A 25,650-nucleotide genomic window follows, 5' to 3' on the forward strand; every position below is an offset into this window, starting at 1 on the left:
CCATTCCTCTAATATACTCCCTGACTGATCTTCAGCCTTACCACATGACCCTACTCCCCATACCTCTAATATACTCCCTGACTGCTCTTCGACCCTACTCCCCATACCTCTAATATACTCCCTGACTGCTCTTCATCCCTACCACATGACCCTACTCCCCATACCTCTAATGTACGCCCTGACTGCTCTTCGACCCTACCCCATGACCCTACTCCCAATTCCTCTAATATACTCCCTGACTGATCTTCAGCCTTACCACATGACCCTACTCCCCATACCTCTAATATACTCCCTGACTGCTCTTCGACCCTACCCCATGACCCTACTCCCCATTCCTCTAATATACTCCCTGACTGATCTTCAGCCTTACCACATGACCCTACTCCCCATACCTCTAATGTACTCCCTGACTGCTCTTCGACCCTACCCCATGACCCTACTCCCCATTCCTCTAATATACTCCCTGACTGATCTTCAGCCCTACCCCATGACCCTACTCCCCATTCCTCTAATATACTCCCTGACTGCTCTTCGACCCTACCCCATGACCCTACTCCCCATTCCTCTAATATACTCCCTGACTGATCTTCAGCCCTACCCCATGACCCTACTCCCCATTCCTCTAATATACTCCCTGACTGTGCTCTTCAGCCCTACCCCATGACCCTACTCCCCATTCCTCTAATATACTCCCTGACTGATCTTCAGCCTTACCACATGACCCTACTCCCCATACCTCTAATATACTCCCTGACTGCTCTTCATCCCTACCACATGACCCTACTCCCCATACCTCTAATATACTCCCTGACTGCTCTTCATCCCTACCACATGACCCTACTCCCCATACCTCTAATATACTCCCTGACTGTGCTCTTCGACCCTACCCCATGACCCTACTCCCCATTCCTCTAATATACTCCCTGACTGATCTTCAGCCTTACCACATGACCCTACTCCCCATACCTCTAATATACTCCCTGACTGCTCTTCAGCCCTACCACATGACCCTACTCCCCGTACCTCTAATATATTCCCTGACTGTGCTCTTTAGCCTTACCCCATGACCCTTCTCCCCATACCTCTAATATACTCCCTGACTGCTCTTCGACCCTACTACCCATACCTCTAATATACTCCCTGACTGCTCTTCAGCCCTACCACATGACCCTACTCCCCATACCTCCAATATACTCCCTGACTGCTCTTCAGCCCTACCACATGACCCTACTCCCCGTACCTCTAATATATTCCCTTACTGCTCTTCGCCCCTACTCCCTGACTGCTCTTCGACCCTACCCCATGACCCTACTCCCCATTCCTCTAATATACTCCCTGACTGATCTTCAGCCCACCACATGACCCTACTCCCCATACCTCTAATATACTCCCTTACTGCTCTTCGCCCCTACTCTCCATACCTCTAATATACTCCCTGACTGCTTTTCAGACTTACCCAATGACCCTACTCCCCAGACCTCTAATATACTGCCTGACTGCTCTTCGAATCTACTCCCCATACCTCTAATATACTCCCTGACTGCTCTTCAGCCCTACCCCATGACCCTACTCCCCATACCTCTAATATACTGCATGACTGCTCTTCGGCCCTACTTCCCATACCTCTAATATACTCCCTGACTGCTTTTCAGACTTACCCAATGACCCTACTCCCCATACCTCAAATATACTCCCTGACTGCTCTTCAGCCCTACCACATGACCCTACCTCCCGTACCTCTAATATACTCCCTGACTGTGCTCTTCAGCCTTACCCAATGACCCTACTCCCCATACCTCTAATATACTCCCTGACTGCTCTTCAGCCCTACCACATGAACCTACTCCCCATGCCTCTAATATACTCCCTGACTGCTCTTCGACCCTACCCCATGACCCTACTCCCCATTCCTCTAATATACTCCCTGACTGATCTTCAGCCTTACCACATGACCCTACTCCCCATACCTCTAATATACTCCCTGACTGCTCTTCGACCCTACTCCCCATACCTCTAATATACTCCCTGACTGCTCTTCATCCCTACCACATGACCCTACTCCCCATACCTCTAATATACTCCCTGACTGCTCTTCAGCCCTACCACATGACCCTACTCCCCATACCTCTAATATACTCCCTGACTGCTCTTCAGCCCTACCACATGACCCTACTCCCCATACCTCTAATATACTCCCTGACTGTGCTCTTCAGCCCTACCACATGACCCTTCTCCCCATACCTCTAATATACTCCCTGACTGCTCTTCAGCCCTACCACATGACCCTACTCCCCATACCTCTAATATAATCCCTGACTGCTCTTCAGCCCTACCACATGACCCTACTCCCCATACCTCTAATATACTCCCTGACTGCTTTTCAGACTTACCCAATGACCCTACTCCCCATACCTCTACTATACTCCCTGACTGCTCTTCGACCCTACCCCATGACCCTACTCCCCATTCCTCTAATATACTCCCTGACTGATCTTCAGCCCTACCACATGACCCTACTCCCCATACCTCTAATGTACTCCCTGACTGCTCTTCGACCCTACTCCCCATACCTCTAATATACTCCCTGACTGCTCTTCAGCCCTACCCCATGACCCTACTCCCCATACCTCTAATATACTGCATGACTGCTCTTCGGCCCTACTCCCCATACCTCTAATATACTCCCTGACTGCTTTTCAGAGTTACCCAATGACCCTACTCCCCAGACCTCTAATATACTCCCTGACTGTGCTCTTCAGCCCTACCCCATGACCCTACTCCCCATACCTCTAATATACTCCCTGACTGCTCTTCAGCCCTACCACATGACCCTACTCCCCGTACCTCTAATATATTCCCTGACTGTGCTCTTTAGCCTTACCCCATGACCCTACTCCCCATACCTCTAATATACTCCCTGACTGCTCTTCGACCCTACCCCATGACCCTACTCCCCATTCCTCTAATATACTCCCTGACTGATCTTCAACCCACCACATGACCCTACTCCCCATACCTCTAATGTACTCCCTGACAGCTCTTCGACCCTACCCCATGACCCTACTCCCCATTCCTCTAATATACTCCCTGACTGCTCTTCGACCCTACCCCATGACCCTACTCCCCATTCCTCTAATATACTCCCTGACTGATCTTCAGCCCACCACATGACCCTACTCCCCATGCCTCTAATATACTCCCTTACTGCTCTTCGCCCCTACTCCCCATACCTCTAATATACTCCCTGACTGCTTTTCAGACTTACCCAATGACCCTACTCCCCAGACCTCTAATATACTGCCTGACTGCTCTTCGAATCTACTCCCCATACCTCTAATATACTCCCTGACTGCTCTTCAGCCCTACCCCATGACCCTACTCCCCATACCTCTAATATACTGCATGACTGCTCTTCGGCCCTACTCCCCATACCTCTAATATACTCCCTGACTGCTTTTCAGACTTACCCAATGACCCTACTCCCCATACCTCTAATATACTCCCTGACTGCTCTTCAGCCCTACCACATGACCCTACTCCCCGTACCTCTAATATACTCCCTGACTGTGCTCTTCAGCCTTACCCCATGACCCTACTCCCCATACCTCTAATATACTCCCTGACTGCTCTTCGACCCTACCCCATGACCCTACTCCCCATTCCTCTAATATACTCCCTGACTGATCTTCAGCCTTACCACATGACCCTACTCCCCATACCTCTAATGTACTCCCTGACTGCTCTTCGACCCTACTCCCCATACCTCTAATATACTCCCTGACTGCTCTTCATCCCTACCACATGACCCTACTCCCCATACCTCTAATATACTCCCTGACTGTGCTCTTCAGCCCTACCACATGACCCTTCTCCCCATACCTCTAATATACTCCCTGACTGCTCTTCAGCCCTACCACATGACCCTACTCCCCATACCTCTAATATACTCCCTGACTGCTCTTCAGCCCTACCACATTACCCTACTCCCCATACCTCTAATATTCTCCCTGACTGCCCTTCAGACCTACCCCATGACCCTACTCCCCATACCTCTAATATACTCCCTGACTGCTTTTCAGACTTACCCAATGACCCTACTCCCCATACCTCTAATATACTCCCTGACTGCTCTTCGACCCTACTCCCCATACCTCTAATATACTCCCTGACTGCTTTTCAGAGTTACCCAATGACCCTACTCCCCAGACCTCTTATATACTCCCTGACTGTGCTCTTCAGCCCTACCCCATGACCCTACTCCCCATACCTCTAATATACTCCCTGACTGCTCTTCAGCCCTACCCCATGACCCTACTCCCCATACCTCTAATATACTCCCTGACTGCTCTTCAGACCTACCCCATGACCCTATTCCCCGTACCTCTAATATACTCCCTGACTGCTCTTCAGACCTACCACATGACCCTATTCCCCGTACCTCTAATGTACTCCCTGACTGCTCTTCGACCCTACTCCCCATACCTCTAATATACTCCCTTTCTGCTCTTCAGCCCTACCACATGACCCTACTCCCCGTACCTCTAATATACTCCCTGACTGCTCTTCGACCCTACTCCCCATACCTCTAATATACTCCCTTTCTGCTCTTCAGCCCTACCCCATGACCCTACTCCCCATACCTCTAATATACTCCCTGACTGTGCTCTTCAGCCCTACCCCATGACCCTACTCCCCATTCCTCTAATATACTCCCTGACTGATCTTCATCCCTACCACATGACCCTCCTCCCCATACCCCTAATGTACTCCCTGACTGATCTTCATCCCTACCACATGACCCTACTCCCCATACCCCTAATGTACTCCCTGACTGCTCTTCGACCCTACTCCCCATACCTCTAATATACTCCCTGACTGCTCTTCATCCCTACCACATGACCCTACTCCCCATACCTCTAATATACTCCCTGACTGTGCTCTTCAGCCCTACCACATGACCCTACTCCCCATACCTCTAATATACTGCATGACTGCTCTTCGGCCCTACCACATGACCCTACTCCCCATACCTCTAATGTACTCCCTGACTGCTCTTCGAACCTACTCCCCATACCTCTAATATACTCCCTGACTGCTCTTCAGCCCTACCCCATGGCCCTACTCCCCATACCTCTAATATACTCCCTGACTGCTCTTCGGCCCTACTTCCCATACCTCTAATATACTCCCTGACTGCTTTTCAGACTTACCCAATTACCCTACTCCCCAGACCTCTAATATACTCCCTGAATGTGCTCTTCAGCCCTACCCCATGACCCTACTCCCCATACCTCTAATATACTCCCTGACTGCTCTTCGGCCCTACTCCCCGTACCTCTAATATACTCCCTGACTGCTTTTCAGACTTACCCAATTACCCTACTCCCCAGACCTCTAATATACTCCCTGACTGTGCTCTTCAGCCCTACCCCATGACCCTACTCCCCATACCTCTAATGTACTCCCTGACTGCTCTTCAGCCCTACCCCATGACCCTACTCCCCATACCCCTAATGTACTCCCTGACTGCTCTTCGAACCTACTCCCCATACCTCTAATATACTCCCTGACTGCTCTTCATCCCTACCCCATGACCCTACTCCCCATACCTCTAATATACTCCCTGACTGTGCTCTTCAGCCCTACCACATGACCCTTCTCCCCATACCTCTAATATACTCCCTGACTGCTCTTCAGCCCTACCACATGACCCTACTCCCCATACCTCTAATATACTCCCTGACTGTGCTCTTCGGCCCTACCCCATGGCCCTACTCCCCATACCTCTAATATACTCCCTGACTGCTCTTCAGCCCTACCACATGACCCTACTCCCCATACCTCTAATATTCTCCCTGACTGCCCTTCAGACCTACCCCATGACCCTACTCCCCATACCTCTAATATACTCCCTGACTGCTTTTCAGACTTACCCAATGACCCTACTCCCCAGACCTCTAATATATTCCCTGACTGTGCTCTTCAGCCCTACCCCATGACCCTACTCCCCATACCTCTAATGTACTCCCTGACTGCTCTTCGACCCTTCTCCCCATACCTCTAATATACTCCCTGACTGCTCTTCATCCCTACCACATGACCCTACTCCCCATACCTCTAATATACTCCCTGACTGCTCTTCATCCCTACCACATGACCCTACTCCCCATACCTCTAATATACTCCCTGACTGCTCTTCAGCCCTACCCCATGACCCTACTCCCCATACCTCTAATATACTCCCTGACTGCTTTTCAGACTTACCCAATGACCCTACTCCCCAGACCTCTAATATACTCCCTGACTGTGCTCTTCAGCCCTACCCCATGACCCTACTCACCATACCTCTAATATACTCCCTGACTGCTCTTCAGACTTACCCAATGACCCTACTCCCCATACCTCTAATATACTCCCTGACTGCTCTTCAGCCCTACCACATGACCCTACTCCCCGTACCTCTAATATACTCCCTGACTGTGCTCTTCAGCCTTACCCCATGACCCTACTCCCCATACCTCTAATATACTCCCTGACTGCTCTTCGACCCTACCCCATGACCCTACTCCCCATTCCTCTAATATACTCCCTGACTGATCTTCAGCCTTACCACATGACCCTACTCCCCATACCTCTAATGTACTCCCTGACTGCTCTTCGACCCTACTCCCCATACCTCTAATATACTCCCTGACTGCTCTTCATCCCTACCACATGACCCTACTCCCCATACCTCTAATATACTCCCTGACTGTGCTCTTCAGCCCTACCACATGACCCTTCTCCCCATACCTCTAATATACTCCCTGACTGCTCTTCAGCCCTACCACATGACCCTACTCCCCATACCTCTAATATACTCCCTGACTGCTCTTCAGCCCTACCACATTACCCTACTCCCCATACCTCTAATATTCTCCCTGACTGCCCTTCAGACCTACCCCATGACCCTACTCCCCATACCTCTAATATACTCCCTGACTGCTTTTCAGACTTACCCAATGACCCTACTCCCCATACCTCTAATATACTCCCTGACTGCTCTTCGACCCTACTCCCCATACCTCTAATATACTCCCTGACTGCTTTTCAGAGTTACCCAATGACCCTACTCCCCAGACCTCTAATATACTCCCTGACTGTGCTCTTCAGCCCTACCCCATGACCCTACTCCCCATACCTCTAATATACTCCCTGACTGCTCTTCAGCCCTACCCCATGACCCTACTCCCCATACCTCTAATATACTCCCTGACTGCTCTTCAGACCTACCCCATGACCCTATTCCCCGTACCTCTAATATACTCCCTGACTGCTCTTCAGACCTACCACATGACCCTATTCCCCGTACCTCTAATGTACTCCCTGACTGCTCTTCGACCCTACTCCCCATACCTCTAATATACTCCCTTTCTGCTCTTCAGCCCTACCACATGACCCTACTCCCCGTACCTCTAATATACTCCCTGACTGCTCTTCGACCCTACTCCCCATACCTCTAATATACTCCCTTTCTGCTCTTCAGCCCTACCCCATGACCCTACTCCCCATACCTCTAATATACTCCCTGACTGTGCTCTTCAGCCCTACCCCATGACCCTACTCCCCATTCCTCTAATATACTCCCTGACTGATCTTCATCCCTACCACATGACCCTCCTCCCCATACCCCTAATGTACTCCCTGACTGATCTTCATCCCTACCACATGACCCTACTCCCCATACCCCTAATGTACTCCCTGACTGCTCTTCGACCCTACTCCCCATACCTCTAATATACTCCCTGACTGCTCTTCATCCCTACCACATGACCCTACTCCCCATACCTCTAATATACTCCCTGACTGTGCTCTTCAGCCCTACCACATGACCCTACTCCCCATACCTCTAATATACTGCATGACTGCTCTTCGGCCCTACCACATGACCCTACTCCCCATACCTCTAATGTACTCCCTGACTGCTCTTCGAACCTACTCCCCATACCTCTAATATACTCCCTGACTGCTCTTCAGCCCTACCCCATGGCCCTACTCCCCATACCTCTAATATACTCCCTGACTGCTCTTCGGCCCTACTCCCCATACCTCTAATATACTCCCTGACTGCTTTTCAGACTTACCCAATTACCCTACTCCCCAGACCTCTAATATACTCCCTGAATGTGCTCTTCAGCCCTACCCCATGACCCTACTCCCCATACCTCTAATATACTCCCTGACTGCTCTTCGGCCCTACTCCCCGTACCTCTAATATACTCCCTGACTGCTTTTCAGACTTACCCAATTACCCTACTCCCCAGACCTCTAATATACTCCCTGACTGTGCTCTTCAGCCCTACCCCATGACCCTACTCCCCATACCTCTAATGTACTCCCTGACTGCTCTTCAGCCCTACCCCATGACCCTACTCCCCATACCCCTAATGTACTCCCTGACTGCTCTTCGAACCTACTCCCCATACCTCTAATATACTCCCTGACTGCTCTTCATCCCTACCCCATGACCCTACTCCCCATACCTCTAATATACTCCCTGACTGTGCTCTTCAGCCCTACCACATGACCCTTCTCCCCATACCTCTAATATACTCCCTGACTGCTCTTCAGCCCTACCACATGACCCTACTCCCCATACCTCTAATATACTCCCTGACTGTGCTCTTCGGCCCTACCCCATGGCCCTACTCCCCATACCTCTAATATACTCCCTGACTGCTCTTCAGCCCTACCACATGACCCTACTCCCCATACCTCTAATATTCTCCCTGACTGCCCTTCAGACCTACCCCATGACCCTACTCCCCATACCTCTAATATACTCCCTGACTGCTTTTCAGACTTACCCAATGACCCTACTCCCCAGACCTCTAATATATTCCCTGACTGTGCTCTTCAGCCCTACCCCATGACCCTACTCCCCATACCTCTAATGTACTCCCTGACTGCTCTTCGACCCTTCTCCCCATACCTCTAATATACTCCCTGACTGCTCTTCATCCCTACCACATGACCCTACTCCCCATACCTCTAATATACTCCCTGACTGCTCTTCAGCCCTACCCCATGACCCTACTCCCCATACCTCTAATATACTCCCTGACTGCTTTTCAGACTTACCCAATGACCCTACTCCCCAGACCTCTAATATACTCCCTGACTGTGCTCTTCAGCCCTACCCCATGACCCTACTCCCCATACCTCTAATATACTCCCTGACTGACTGCTCTTCAGCCCTACCACATGACCCTACTCCCCATACCTCTAATATACTCCCTGACTGCTCTTCAGCCCTACCACATGACCCTACTCCCCGTACCTCTAATATACTCCCTGACTGTGCTCTTCAGCCTTACCCCATGACCCTACTCCCCATACCTCTAATATACTCCCTGACTGCTCTTCGACCCTACCCCATGACCCTACTCCCCATTCCTCTAATATACTCCCTGACTGATATTCAGCCCTACCACATGACCCTACTCCCCATACCTCTAATGTACTCCCTGACTGCTCTTCGAACCTACTCCCCATACCTCTAATATACTCCCTGACTGCTCTTCATCCCTACCACATGACCTTACTCCCCATACCTCTAATATACTCCCTGACTGTGCTCTTCAGCCCTACCACATGACCCTTCTCCCCATACCTCTAATATACTCCCTGACTGCTCTCCAGCCCTACCACATGACCCTACTCCCCATACCTCTAATATACTCCCTGACTGCTCTTCAGCCCTACCACATGACCCTACTCCCCATACCTCTAATATACTCCCTGACTGCTCTTCAGCCCTACCACATGACCCTACTCCCCATACCTCTAATATACTCCCTGACTGCTCTTCAGACCTACCACATGACCCTACTCCCCATACCTCTAATCAAATCAAATGTATTTATATAGCCCTTCGTACATCAGCTGATATCTCAAAGTGCTCTACAGAAACCCAGCCTAAAACCCCAAACAGCAAGCAATGCAGGTGTAGAAGCACGGTGGCTCGGGAAAAACTCCCTAGAAAGGCCAAAACCTAGGAAGAAACCTAGAGAGGAACCAGGCTATGAGGGGTGGCCAGTCCTCTTCTGGCTGTGCCGGGTGGAGATTATAACAGAACATGGCCAAGATGTTCAAATGTTCATAAATGAACAGCATGGTCAAATAATAATAATCTCAAATAATAATAATCACAGTAGTTGTCGAGGGTGCAGCAAGTCAGCACCTCAGGAGTAAATGTCAGTTGGCTTTTCATAGCCGATCATTAAGAGTATCTCTACCGCTCCTGCGGTCTCTAGAGAGTTGAAAACAGCAGGTCTGGGACAGGTAGCACGTCCGGTGAACAGGTCAGGGTTCCATAGCAGCAGGCAGAACAGTTGAAACTGGAGCAGCAGCACGGCCAGGTGGACTGGGGACAGCAAGGAGTCATCATGCCAGGTAGTCCTGAGGCATGGTCCTAGGGCTCAGGTCCTCCGAGAGAGAGAAAGAAAGAAGAGAGAAAGAGAGATTTAGAGAGAGCATACTTAAATTCACACAGGACACCGGATAAGACAGGAGAAGTACTCCAGATATAACAAACTGACCCTAGCCCCCCGACACATAAACTACTGCAGCATAAATAATGGAGGCTAATATACTCCCTGACTGCTCTTCAGACCTACCCCATGACCCTACTCCCCATACCTCTAATATACTCCCTGACTGCTCTTCAGCCCTACCACATGACCCTACTCCCCATACCTCTAATATACTCCCTGACTGTGCTCTTCAGCCCTACCCCATGACCCTACTCCCCATACATCTAATATACTCCCTGACTGCTCTTCCACCCTACTCCCCATACCTCTAATGTACTCCCTGACTGCTCTTCAGACTTACTCCATGACCCTACTCCCCATACCTCTAATATACTCCCTGACTGCTCTTCAGACTTACCCCATGACCCTACTCCCCATACCTCTAATATACTATCTGACTGTGCTCTTCAGCCCTACCCCATGACCCTACTCCCCATACCTCTAATATACTCCCTTACTGCTCTTCAGCCCTACCCCATGACCCTAATCCCCATACCTCTAATATACTATCTGACTGTGCTCTTCAGCCCTACCCCATGACCCTAATCCCCATACCTCTAATCTACTCCCTGACTGCTCTTCAGCCCTACCACATGACCCTACTCCCCATACCTCTAATATACTCCCTGACTGCTCTTCCACCCGACTCCCCATACCTCTAATGTACTCCCTGACTGCTCTTCAGCCCTACCACATGACCCTACTCCCCATACCTCTAATGCACTCCCTGACTGCTCTTCGACCCTACTCCCCATACCTCTAATATACTCCCTGACTGCTCTTCAGCCCTACCCCATGACCCTACTCCCCATACCTCTAATATACTTCCTGACTGCTCTTCAGCCCTACCCCATGACCCTACTCCCCATTCCTCTAATATACTCCCTGACTGATCTTCAGCCCTACCACATGACCCTACTCCCCATACCTCTAATATACTCCCTGACTGCTCTTCAGCCCTACCCCATGACCCTACTCCCCATACCTCTAATATACTGCATGACTGCTCTTCGGCCCTACTCCCCATACCTCTAATATACTCCCTGACTGCTTTTCAGACTTACCCAATGACCCTACTCCCCAGACCTCTAATATACTCCCTGACTGTGCTCTTCAGCCCTACCCCATGACCCTACTCCCCATACGTCTAATATACTCCCTGACTGCTCTTCAGCCCTACCACATGACCCTACTCCCCGTACCTCTAATATACTCCCTGACTGCTCTTCAGACTTACCCCATGACCCTACTCCCCATACCTCTAATATACTCCCTGACTGCTCTTCAGCCCTACCACATGACCCTACTCCCCATACCTATTATATACTCCCTGACTGCTCTTCAGCCCTACCACATGACCCTATTCCCCATACCTATTATATACTCCTTGACTGCTCTTCGACCCTACTCCACATACCTCTAATATACTCCCTGACTGCTCTTCAGCCCTACCCCATGACCCTACTCCCCATACCTCTAATATACTCCCTGACTGCTCTTCAGCCCTACCCCATGACCCTGCTCCCCATACCTCTAATATACTCCCTGACTGCTCTTCAGCCCTACCACATGACCCTACTCCCCATACCTCTAATATACTGCATGACTGCTCTTCGGCCCTACTCCCCATACCTCTAATATACTCCCTGACTGCTTTTCAGACTTACCCAATGACCCTACTCCCCGTACCTCTAATATACTCCCTGACTGTGCTCTTCAGCCTTACCCCATGACCCTACCTCTAATATACTCCCTGACTGCTCTTCGACCCTACTCCCCATACCTCTAATATACTCCCTGACTGCTCTTCAGCCCTACCACATGACCCTACTCCCCATACCTCTAATATACTGCATGACTGCTCTTCGGCCCTACTCCCCATACCTCTAATATACTCCCTGACTGCTTTTCAGACTTACCCAATGACCCTACTCCCCGTACCTCTAATATACTCCCTGACTGTGCTCTTCAGCCTTACCCCATGACCCTACCTCTAATATACTCCCTGACTGCTCTTCGACCCTACTCCCCATACCTCTAATATACTCCCTGACTGCTCTTCATCCCTACCACATGACCCTACTCCCCATTCCTCTAATATACTCCCTGACTGATCTTCAGCCCTACCACATGACCCTATTCCCCATTCCTCTAATATACTCCCTGACTGATCTTCAGCCCTACCCCATGACCCTATTCCCCATTCCTCTAATATACTCCCTGACTGATCTTCAGCCCTACCACATGACCCTACTCCCCATACCTCTAATATACTCCCTGACTGTGCTCTTCAGCCCTACCCCATGACCCTACTCCCCATACCTCTAATATACTCCCTGACTGCTCTTCAGCCCTACCCCATGACCCTACTCCCCATACCTTTAATATACTCCCTGGCTGCTCTTCAGACCTACCACATGACCCTACTCCCCATACCTCTAATATACTCCCTGACTGCTCTTCAGCCCTACCCCATGACCCTACTCCCCATACCTCTAATACACTCCCTGACTGCTCTTCGACCCTACCACATGACCCTACTCCCCATACCTCTAATATACTCCCTGACTGCTCTTCGACCCTACCCCATGACCCTACTCCCCATACCTCTTATATTCTCCCTGACTGCTCTTCAGACCTACCACATGACACTACTCCCCATACCTCTAATATACTCCCTGACTGCTCTTCAGACCTACCACATGACCCTACTCCCCATACCTCTAATATACTCCCTGATTGCTCTTCAGCCCTACCCCATGACCCTACTCCCCATACCTCTAATATACTCCCTGACTGCTCTTCGACCCTACCCCATGACCCTACTCCCCATACCTCTTATATTCTCCCTGACTGCTCTTCAGACCTACCACATGACACTACTCCCCATACCTCTAATATACTCCCTGACTGCTCTTCAGACCTACCACATGACCCTACTCCCCATACCTCTAATATATCAAATCGAATTTTATTTGTCACATACACATGGTTAGCAGATGTTAATGCGAGTGTAGCGAAATGCTTGTGCTTCTAGTTCCGACAATGCAGTAATAACCAACAAGTTATCTAACCTAACAATTCCATAACTACTACCTTATACACACAAGTGTGTAAAGGGATAAAGAATATGTACATAAAGATATATGAATGAGTGATGGTACAGAACGGCATAGGCAAGATGCAGTAGATGGTATAGAGTACAGTATATACTTATACATATGAGATGAGTAATGTAGGGTATATAAACATAAAGTGGCATAGTTTAAAGTGGCTAGTGATACATGTATTACATAAAGATGGCATGATGCAGTAGATGATATAGAGTACAGTATATACATATACATATGAGATGAGTAATGTAGGGTATGTAAACATTATATTAAGTGGCATTGTTTAAAGTGGCTAGTGATACATTTTTACATAAATTTCCATCAATTCCCATTATTAAAGTGGCTGGAGTTGAGTCAGTATGTTGGCAGCTGCCACTAAATGTTAGTGGTGGCTGTTTAACAGTCTGATGGCCTTGAGATAGAAGCTGTTTTTCAGTCTCTCGGTCCCTGCTTTGATGCACCTGTGCTGACCTCGCCTTCTGGATGATAGCGGGGTGAACAGGCAGTGGCTCGGGTGGTTGTTGTCCTTGATGATCTTTATGGCCTTCCTGTGACATCGGGTGGTGTAGGTGTCCTGGAGGGCAGGTAGTTTGCCACCGGTGATGCGTTGTGCAGACCTCACTACCCTCTGGAAAGCCTTACGGTTGTGGGCGGAGCAGTTGCCGTACCAGGCGGTGATACAGCCCGACAGGATGCTCTCGATTGTGCATCTGTAGAAGTTTGTGAGTGCTTTTGGTGACAAGCCGAATTTCTTCAGCCTCCTGAGGTTGAAGAGGCGCTACTGCGCCTTCTTCACAACGCTGTCTGTGTGGGTGGACCAATTCAGTTTGTCCGTGATGTGTACACCGAGGAACTTAAAACTTACTACCCTCTCCACTACTGTCCCGTCAATGTTGATAGGGGGGTGCTCCCTCTGCTGTTTCCTGAAGTCCACAATCATCTCCTTTGTTTTGTTGACGTTGAGTGTGAGGTTATTTTCCTGACACCACACTCCGAGGGCCCTCACCTCCTCCCTGTAGGCCGTCTCGTCGTTGTTGGTAATCAAGCCTACCACTGTAGTGTCGTCCGCAAACTTGATGATTGAGTTGGAGGCGTGCATGGCCACGCAGTCGTGGGTGAACAGGGAGTACAGGAGAGGGCTCAGAACGCACCCTTGTGGGGCCCCAGTGTTGAGGATCAGCGGGGTGGAGATGTTGTTACCTACCCTCACCACCTGGGGGCGGCCCGTCAGGAAGTCCAGTACCCAGTTGCACAGGGCGGGGTCGAGACCCAGGGTCTCGAGCTTGATGACGAGTTTGGATGGTACTATGGTGTTAAATGCTGTTAAAGGGTAGTGTGGTTGCGATTGCGTCGTCTGTGGACGTATTGGGTCGGTAAGCAAATTGGAGTGGGTCTAGGGTGTCAGGTAGGGTGGAGGTGATATGGTCCTTGACTAGTCTCTCAAAGCACTTCATGGTGGCGGAAGTGAGTGCTACGGGGCGGTAGTCGTTTAGCTCAGTTACCTTAGCTTTCCTAGGAACAGGAACAATGGTGGCCTTCTTGAAGCATGTGGGAACAGCAGACTGGGAAAAGGATTGATTGAATATGTCCGTAAACACACCAGTCAGCTGGTCTGCGCATGCTCTGAGGACGCGGCTGGGAATGCCGTCTGGGCCTGCAGCCTTGCGAGGGTTAACACGTTTACATGTTTTACTCACCTCGGCTGCAGTGAAGGAGAGCCCGCAGGTTTTGGTAGCGGGCCGTGTCAGTGGCACTGTATTGTCCTCAAAGCGAGCAAAAAAGTTATTTAGTCTGTCTGGGAGCACGACATCCTGGTCCGCGACGGGGCTGGTTTTCTTTTTGTAAGCCGTGATTGACTGTAGACCCTGCCACATACCTCTTGTGTCTGAGCTGTTGAATTGCGACTCTACTTTGTCTCTATACTGGCACTTAGCTTGTTTGATTGCCTTGCGGAGGGAATAGCTGTTTGTATTCGGTCATGTTTCCGGTCACCGTGCCCTGGTTAAAAGCAGTGGTTCGCGCTTTCAGTTTCACGCGAATGCTGCCATCAATCCACGGTTTCTGGTTTGGGAATGTTTTAATCGTTGCTGTGGGTAGTACGTCGCCGATGCACTTTCTAATGAACTCGCTCACCGAATCAGCGTATTCGTCAATGTTGTTGTTTCACGCAGTGCGGAACATATCCCAATCCACGTGATCGAAGCAGTCTTGAAGCGTGGAATCAGATTGGTCGGACCAGCGTTGAACAGACCTGAGCGCTGGAGCTTCTTGTTTTAGTTTCTGTTTGTAGGCTGGAAGCAACAAAATGGAGTCGTGGTCAGCTTTTCCGAAAGGAGGGCGGGGGAGGGCCTTATATGCGTCGCGGAAGTTAGAATAACAATGATCCAGGGTTTTACCAGCCCTGGTAGCACAATCGATATGCTGATAGAATTTAGGGAGTTTTGTTTTCAGATTAGCCTTGTTAAAATCCCCAGCTACGATGAATGCAGCCTCAGGGTGTGTGGTTTCTAGTTTACATAGAGTCAGATAAAGTTCGTTCAGGGCCATCGATGTGTCTGCTTGGGGGGGAATATATACGGCTGTGATTATAATCGAAGAGAATTCCCTTGGTAGATAATGCGGTCGACATTTGATTGTGAGGAATTCTAAGTCAGGTGAACAGAATGACTTGAGTTCCTGTATGTTGTTATGATCACACCACGTCTCGTTGATCATAAGGCATACCCCCCCGCCCCTCTTCCTACCAGAAAGATGTTTGTTTCTGTCGGCGCGATGCGCGAAGAAACCAGCTGGCTGCACCGACTCCGTTAGCGTCTCTCGAGTGAGCCATGTTTCCGTGAAGCAAAGAACGTTACAGTCTCTGATGTCTCTCTGGAATGCTACCCTTGCTCGGATTTCATCAACCTTGTTGTCAAGAGACTGGACATTGGTGAGTAGTATGCTAGGGAGTGGAGCGCGATGTGCCCGTCTCCAAAGCCTGACCAGAAGACCGCTTCGTTTGCCCCTTTTACGGCGTCGTTGTTTAGGGTCGCCGGCTGGGATCAGATCCATTGTACTGGGTGGAAGGCAAAACACAGGATCCGCTTCAGGAGAGTCATATTCCTGGTCGTAATGATAGTGAGTTGACTTTGCTCTTATGTTCAGTAGTTCCTCCCGACTGTATGTAATGAAACCTAAGATTACCTGGGGTACCAATGTAAGAAATAACACGTAAAAAAACAAGATACTGCATATTTTCCTAGGAACGCGAAGCAAGGCGGCCATCTCTGTCGGCGCCGGAAGAGCTATATACTCCCTGACTGTGCTCTTTAGACCCTACCCCATGACCCTACTCTCCCCATACCTCTAATATACTCCCTGACTGCTCTTCAACCCTACCCCATGACCCTACTCCCCATACCTCTAATATACTCCCTGATTGCTCTTCAGCCCTACCACATGACCCTACTCCCCATACCTCTAATATACTCCCTGACTGTGCTCTTCAGCCCTACCCCATGACCCTACTCCCCATACCTCTAATATACTCCCTGACTGCTCTTCGACCCTACTCCCCATACCTCTAATATACTCCAACTGTGCTCTTCATACCTACCCCCCGAGTCCTTCTGCACCCCCCTTCCCATATCCCACTGGAGATGAGAGTTCTGCACTCTCTCTATGCTATTTGTAAGTTGTACAGTAAAATGCCAAGGACTATATATTCAATCAGTTAGTCACCTATAGGGGATGATCCCGGTATTGGGGTCTAGCCAATCTCCATTGGAACCAGTTCAACTTGGCCAGAATTCAAGCAATAACGACACACATAGTTGTTCAACTTCTTGTTGTTGAATTATATGGTTCCCATCCAGATATTGTGATGAATATAAAATTCATGTCATAGTCAACACCATTACACTCAAAAGTTACTTCAACCAGTGAGTGCTAGTGATGGCTAGCTACAGTGCCTTCAGAAAGTATTCACACTCCGACTTTTTCCGCATTTTGTTGTTACAGCCTGAATTTCAAATGGTTCAATTGAGATTTGTTGTCACTGGCCTACACACAATATCAAATCATGTCAAAGTGGAATTATGTTTTTACAAGTTAATACAAAAATGGCTTGAGTCATAAGAATTCATCCCCTTTGTTATGGCAAGCCTAAACAAGTTCAGGAGTAAAACTTTACTTCACAAGTCACATAATAAGTTGCATGGACTCACTCTGTTTGCAATAATAGTGTTTAACACTGTACCCCACACATTCAATTATCTGTAAGGTCCCTCAGTGGAGCAGTGAATTTCAAACACAGATTCAACCAAAAAGACCAGGGAGGTTTTCCAATGCATCACAAAGAAAGGGCACCTATTGGTAGATGGGTAAAAAATAAAACAGACATTGATTCTCCCTTTTGAGCATGGTATTAATTACACTTTGGTGTATCAATACACCCAGTCACTACAAAGATACAGGCGTCCTTCCTAACTCAGTTGCTGGAGAGGAAGGAAACCCCTCAGGGATGTCACTATGGTGAAATGGTGACTTTAAAACAGAGTTTAATGGTTGTGATAGGAGAAAACCGAGGATGGATCAACAACATTGTAGTTGCTCCACCATACTAACTTAATTGACAAGTGAAAAGAAGGAAGCCTGAACAGAATGAAAATATTCAAAAACATGTGTCCTGTTCGCGACAAGGCACGAAAGTAAAACTGCAAAAAAATTGGCAAAGCAATTCACTTTTTCTCCTGAATACAAAGTGTTATGTTTAGGGCAAATCAAATACAACAAATTACTGAGTACCAATCTCCATATTTTCAAGCATAGTGGGGGCTCCATTTTATGGGTACGCTTGTAATTGTTAAGGACTAGGATGTTTTTGAGGATTACAAAAAAATAAACGTAATGGAGCTTAGCACAGGCAAAATCCTAGACGAAAACCTGGTTTAGTCTGCTTTCCACCAAACACTGGGAGATGGATTCACCTTTCACCAAGACAATAACTTAAAACACAAGGCCAAATCTACACTGGAGCTGCTTACCAAGAAGACAGTGAATGTTCCTGAGTGGCCCGAGTTACAGTTTTGACTTAAATCTGCTTGAAAATCTATGGCAAGACCTGAAAATGGTTGTCAAGCAATGATCAACAACCAATTTGACAAAGCTTGAAGAATTTCAAAAATAATAATGGGCAAATGTTGCACAATCCAGGTGTGGAAAGCTCTTAGAGACTTACCCAGAAAGACTCACAGCTGTAATCGGTGCCAAAGGTACTTTGGTTGTTATGTCCGTACCCCAGTTGACCCCATGTGACCTCCGCGAAACCTCATCCTGTGTGTCCTTGTCCCTTTGGCTTGACCAGCTGCATTGTCTGAATGTTGACATATAGCATAGGCTCTATTTTGTTTTCTTTGAAAAACATTACTTCGTGTTCAGATATAATTGTATTATATTTCTGCTCTGCATAATAGGTCAGTTGTGAATAACACAGTAATACTCTCCATTAGTGGGTTTCATTTGGTTAATGACATTTATGTTTATCAGTCAACCCAGTCTTGCTCATGTCTTCAAAAATGAATGTGTACCAAGATTGAAGTCTGATGAACTTGAATAAATGTCATCATGACATTTGACACAAGTTCTCTCCCCCTAGCCTGGGTCTTAACTTGGGGGCGTCACTCCTGCCAGAATCATACACAGGCCTACAGAGAGTGAAAAAGAGTCTCATGTTGCATCAGATTCCATGACCATAACATTTATATCAATATTTTGACCTTACTGTAGGGCTATTCTCAAGGGGTTACAATTACTAAATGTAACCCAGTTTGTCCAGATTTCCAACGAAAGATAAGGCCTTGCTTTTCCAAACTTAATGCACACAGAAGTTGAACCTTTGCATAAACCATGCACTGATTTTAGTGGAAGATGTTTTGCAAACATTTGAATTGTGTGAATTGGAAGTTGGCGTTCAGCCATTTTGAGAATGTGATTTATTCCTAGAACATGATAATGATAGCCTATGCTAAATATATGGGAGTTTGTTGCTCCACACTAGTCTACATTGTGTCCTGCTTGTGCTACAATACTTGACTGAAAGGAACTTAGGGAGTGAAAAACAACTCTTAGGCTGCATTTACATAGGCAGCCCAATTTTGATATTTTTTCCATTAATTGGTCATATTTATTTATGTAAAAATAAAATTGAAAAAAGAATATCCCTTTTTCCTCCACAATTTCGTGATATCCAATTGGTAGTGACAGTCTTGTCCCATTGCTGCAACTCCCGTATGGACTCGGGAGAGGCAAAGGTCGAGAGCCATGCGTCTCCGAAACACAACTCTGCCAAGCCACACTGCTCCTTGACACACTGGTCGCTTAACCAAGCTTACCAATGTGTCGGAGGAAACACCGTACAACTGGCGACCGTGTCAACGTGCGTGCACCCGGCCCGCCACAGGAGTCGTTAGAGCGCGATGGGACAAGGACATCCCAGCTGGCCTAACCCGGACGACGCCAAGCCAATTGTGCGCCGCCTCATGGGTCTCTGTGCCAATTGTGCGCCACCTCATGGGTCTCCCGGTCACGGCCGGCTGTGACACATCCTGGGATTGAACCCGGATCTGTAGTGATGCCTCAAGCACTGCAGTGCCTTAGACCGCTGCACCACTCGGGAGTCCCCTCACTAATAGTTTTTTTGACCAATCACGTCGGATCTTTTTCAGAGCTGATCCGATTGCTCAAAAGACAAATTAGTGGAAAAAAAGATCACAATTGGTCTGCCCATATAAACGCAGCCTTACTGTGGTGTAGTGATGGGGGAATACATCGATACGGTTACATATCGGGTTACATTATTTTTTACAAGATAATTCATTTTGACATTATCGCAATATTACTGTTGCTCTAGTTGGCTGTACCTGCGCCAAAACTTTGCATAGCTTTTTCTCCATCTTTTTAAATAGGGATCAAAATGTGTTTTCTCATGGCTTTCGCTTGTCCCTCTACAGCAGACATGGTGAGCAATATTTTTGGAACAGCAAATCGCAATAAAATCACAGTATCAAATCGCAATACATATACACTTGTGACAATCGCAATTCATATGGTATCGGCACCTAATTATCGTGATAATATTGTATCGTGAGGTCCCTGGCAAATCCCACCCATACTGTGTTTGCATTGTATTACATGTGTCAAAGTTTTGAAATCCCAAGTACAAGTTTAGAAACCCAAGTACAAGAAACATTGTCAGGATTGACCAAAACAAATGTGATTTTTACATTCCATACAATCATTACAGCTTAAACTAGACATCCCAAATTCACCCAGAATGTGTTTATGTATAAACTCCTTTTCATAACTTTCTCACTGTATGTTGCGTTGGTGGGCTGATTGTAGCCATCTGCCCCTCAGGCTCACTGACACTGAACCAGTTTCAGACGGAGCTATGAGCTCATCCAGCCTACATGTTATCTGCTTCATTGGTTTCCAGTTATTTCAAAGTTTTAATGGCCTATGGAGATTGTAGTTTAACAACATTCCTCAATCATATAGCTGAATTGTTATTTAGCAGCTGTGAGCAGTGTCTGTCTCAATTTTGCAATACTTGCATTCTGTCCCATTCAAAACCCTCCCTCAATGTAGCCTAGCTATTCTACATGGCTACCCTGTTGGGAATTCCACTCTCTGTTCTTATGCATTTAATGTTTTCTATTTTTATTCTGTGATGTTCCAAGTCTTTTTAAAATATGTGTGCCTCCATGTCTGTTTGCAAGTGAAACCAACCAACCAAATATTAGGCCAAACTATTGTAATATGATGTCTAGCAGCTCTGGGAATGGATGTGAACTTGGTTGTGGAATGTGTGCAGGTTACTGAGATGTATATTTGCTGTCACAGTCTTGGAGATGATCTCACAGTGTGGTATAAACCTACTAGCTCTAACTAAGAACAACATGCAGGACAAGGTATCCAAGTAATAATTACTTGGCACTTTGTTATAGCTCCTTTGGGCATCCAAAGTGCCCACACTGTTATACATGTTTCTCAAAGTATAGGCAAGCTGTTGAGGTAATTTTGTCTTACGGTGATAAACTGTAGTCTGTGAATTATACTGAAAAGAATATAACAAACAAAGCTGCACCTTTTTTAAGTGGCCTTTTATTGTCCCCAGCACAAGTTGCACCTGTGTAATGATCATGTAATTAATCAGCTTCTTGATATGCCACACCTGTCAGGTGGATGGATTATCTTGGCAAAGGAGACATGCTCATTAACAGGGATGCAGTTTTGGAAAAAGTCTAAAAGTATTTGGTTTTAAATATACTTAAGTATCAAAAGTAAACGGAATTGCTAAAATGTACTTAAGTATCAAAAGTAAAAGTATAAACCATTTAAGATTCCTTATATTAAGCAAACCAGATGGCACAATATATTTAATTTTTTAATGGATAGCCAGGGGCACACTCCAACACTCAGACATCATTTACAAACTATGCATTTATGTTTAGCGAGTCCTCCAGATTAAAGGCAGTAGGGATCACAAGGGATGTTCTCTTGATAATTGTGTGAATTGGACCATTTTCCTGTCAAAATGTAATGAGTACTTTTGGGTGTCAGGGAAAATGTATGGTGTAAAAAATACATTATTTTCTTTAGGAATGTAGTAAAGTAAAAGTTGGCAAAAATATTAAATAGTCAAGTAGAGTACAGATACCCCAAAAAGCTACTTAAGTAGTACTTTTAAAGTATTTTTTACTTAAGTACTTTACACCACTGCAGGGATGTAAATACATTTGTGCCAAAAAATTGAGAGAAATAAGCTTTTTGTGCGTGTGGAACATTTTATTTCTGCTCATGAGACATGGGACCAAAACTTTACATGTGGTGTTTATATTCTTGTACAGTATAGTACCATAGAGTAGTCTGTACTCCTTACTGTGATCTGGAGAAATAAGACAACTTTAGCGCCACCTGCTGGCAGTTCTAGTGCTGGTCTCATGGCCCCAGTTATCCCATATAGCCCTGTGGTCCACTTTGACTTGATGCGCTTGTATGTTTGAATCACTTGTTTTTACCCTCATACAAGCTATTGGGAGCTTTCACTTATGAAATAAATGTTGCACTATATACTTTTTTAGTTTGTAATAAGATGGATAAAAATGGTACTGTGTGTGTAAAGATGGTAGATGGGAGGCGTGATTAGATCATAGGTCTAGCCTATTTTTATTTATTTACACACCAATATGAGAATATGCCTTTTGCTTCACCACACAGTTCACTGATGTTGCACTATATACTTTTTTATTCTGTAAGACGATGGGTAAAAATGCTACTGTGTGTGTAAAGACATTGTGTGTAAGACAGACATCACAATGTATTTACACAGGGGGCGTTCACTGATGCACACTGTATTATTGATTCCTATTGGCCAGAAGCACAGTAGTTGAGCACTGGTGTCCCATGTAGCTCAGTTGGTAGAGCATGGTGCTTGCAACGCCAGGGTTGTAGGTTTGATTCCCACGGCAGACCAGTATGGGGGTAAAACTTATGAAAATGTATGCACTCACTACTGTAAGTTGCTCTGGATAAGGGCGTCTGCTAAATGACTAAAATGTAAATGCTTTCCTACATATTTTGATCCCAGCAGCACTGCAGTAAACACACCATTTCCTGTGAAGGGACAGGTGCAGTGCATCATGAGTTGGCAGTAATCTATTACTATGAATTAGAAATACTAATTAGTTCAAACAAATAATGATGTTAATATCTCTATTATTTGCTAATGGCCCAAAATCTGTTTCCATTCTCTCCATTATTATTCTCTTCTCTCTTTTTGTGGTGTGATAATTCCTGTGAAATTATTCTGCCCAATAGCCTACGTTCTGTGGAGTCTTCAATTACACATGCTGCATTATGTTTAAGGCTCTCTCCATACTTGAGTCATCCCAAAGGTGTTTGTAGTCCCCATCTCTCCTTCCCATGTTACCAGCATATAGCTTAAATGCTACAGCAACAATTAATCAAAGGAATCGATTACTCTGTAATCTGGCGGAAGGCAGCTGAGAACATGGCTTGAATGCAAAGGAATTCATTTTGTAACAGTGCATATTGCATTGAGTCAATGCCAGTGAATGTATAACAACTATTTTTCGAGCTGTGGTCATTAGATAACTTGATTTTTGCATAGTGTGAATCAGTTATTGGGGTCTCCAGTGTTTTCCCTTTCAAGGAGTGAGAAATAACTAGGCTGAGACATCCAAACATAAGTCTATTTATATCATTGTTAGAAAGAAAAACATGAAATTAATTTAATTCCCCGTCAATTGTTTTGTTTTTGTGTTAGAATTAGATTTATCTCAAAATATTTCACAGTATTTCACAAAATGCCTGATTACTCAAATGATGGAGTAAAGCAGCTCTAATGTGGATACTTCCGTGTTATGTGAATTTGTTTGTGTCACTTGACATGATGGAATTGCTCATGGTTTCACATACTGCTGTTGATAATGCTATAGCCGCCATCTTTGACCAGTTTCAGGTCTTTGTCTCCAGGGATGCTGTGGTTGTAGTTTTGGTGGGGTATCACAATGTCTTTTTTTGTGTTTCTTCTCTTTCAGTACTACAAACATGTTGTCCAGAGCGTGGAGAAGTTTGTTCAAAAAGTGAGTTTATTTCGGTTTCACCAGTCAAACTGAGTCAAGTAGAATACAAATCTGTACTACGCAAATCATGTTTTGAAATTGTTTGCCACTCATTTGCCCATCACCACAGAGATGCTAAACGCTCACCTTGTTTTGTGCAATCCAGTGCAAGCCAGAGTACAAGGTCCCAGGCCTGTACGTCATGGACTCCATTGTGCGGCAGTCACGGCACCAGTTTGGCCAGGACAAGGATGTGTTCGCCCCGCGCTTCAGCAAAAACATCATCGGAACCTTCCAGTACTTCTACCGCTGCCCCTCAGATGACAAGGTGGGTCACAGTGGGAACAGAGACGGCTCTCTGATTTCTCTATTCAGATACCCTGTTCTAGTTTACCACCTTCTACCTCTATTGTTGTTAGTGATAGATCTGATCTGTAGCATTGTTTGAAAAATGTTATTATTCAGTGTCAGTGGGGAATGAAATCAACTAATATACTATTTTAATACTCCACATTTGTAGAGTATACGGCATCAACTTTAGGTTGTGACTCATTCGCTGCAGTGGTCTTGTTTTGATTGAGTGGTTGTGTGTGTCAGTCTGTGATCTTCCTTCCGTTGTGTTCCAGAGTAAGATTGTCAGAGTCCTCAACCTGTGGCAGAAGAACGCCGTCTTCAAGAGTGACATCATCCAGCCGCTGCTGGACATGGCTGCAGGACTACCCCCTCCCAGTGTCACCCCTGTCATGACCAGCAGGGATGCTCCGGTCAACAACGCTACGCCTGGTCAGTCACCCAACATATAACATGCATACACATACAGCTCTATACTGACACCTGGTGGCGAAATAGCCCTTCTCCTGAACTGACACAATGTTCTGAGGCCTTTTTTGTGACCAGGCTCTAATCAACTTCAATTGTAGATGTTTGTTGTATTATTCATATTGATTTCTCATGATGGATTTTCTCTGTGTTTGTGTCCAGGTACCCCAGCGACCCCGGCCACTCCAGCCAACATCGTGTCCAGTCTGCCTGACTGGGCGTCTCAGTTTTCCAACACAGACACTGTAGCTGCTGTGGCCCAGATCCTGCAGAGTCCACAGGGACAACAGGTCAGTATATAGAAGATCCCTGGTCTTCAAACAGTCAATTTAACTCAACATCAAATTTGAAGCTCAGAGAATGACACTGAATGTCTCTTTGCCTATTTAGTTTTGTTTTGACTTGTACACTTGTTGAGTCTGTGTTCTGACCTTTCTGATGCTCCTTTGTTTGCAAAACTTTCCTTTCCAAATGACCAGCTGTAGACTTTTTGTGCATCATTCTCTGTGTCTGTCTTTA

General features: G+C 46.7%; 1 protein-coding gene across 3 annotated transcripts in view; it reads left to right on the forward strand.

Moving 5' to 3' along the window:
• LOC120060290 (SR-related and CTD-associated factor 8-like) overlaps nt 1-25,650 on the forward strand; it is a 73,362-nt gene that overhangs the window by 30,063 nt on the left and 17,649 nt on the right. For all 3 annotated transcript variants that reach the window (XM_039009478.1, XM_039009480.1, XM_039009479.1), the window contains exons 3-6: nt 24,289-24,333; nt 24,479-24,640; nt 24,939-25,095; nt 25,294-25,421. In XM_039009478.1, coding sequence (XP_038865406.1) covers nt 24,289-24,333; nt 24,479-24,640; nt 24,939-25,095; nt 25,294-25,421 — 492 coding nt within the window. The remainder of the gene's footprint in view (nt 1-24,288; nt 24,334-24,478; nt 24,641-24,938; nt 25,096-25,293; nt 25,422-25,650) is intronic.

The sequence above is a fragment of the Salvelinus namaycush genome, chromosome 15 (assembly GCF_016432855.1).
Source record: "Salvelinus namaycush isolate Seneca chromosome 15, SaNama_1.0, whole genome shotgun sequence".
NCBI lineage: Eukaryota > Metazoa > Chordata > Actinopteri > Salmoniformes > Salmonidae > Salvelinus > Salvelinus namaycush.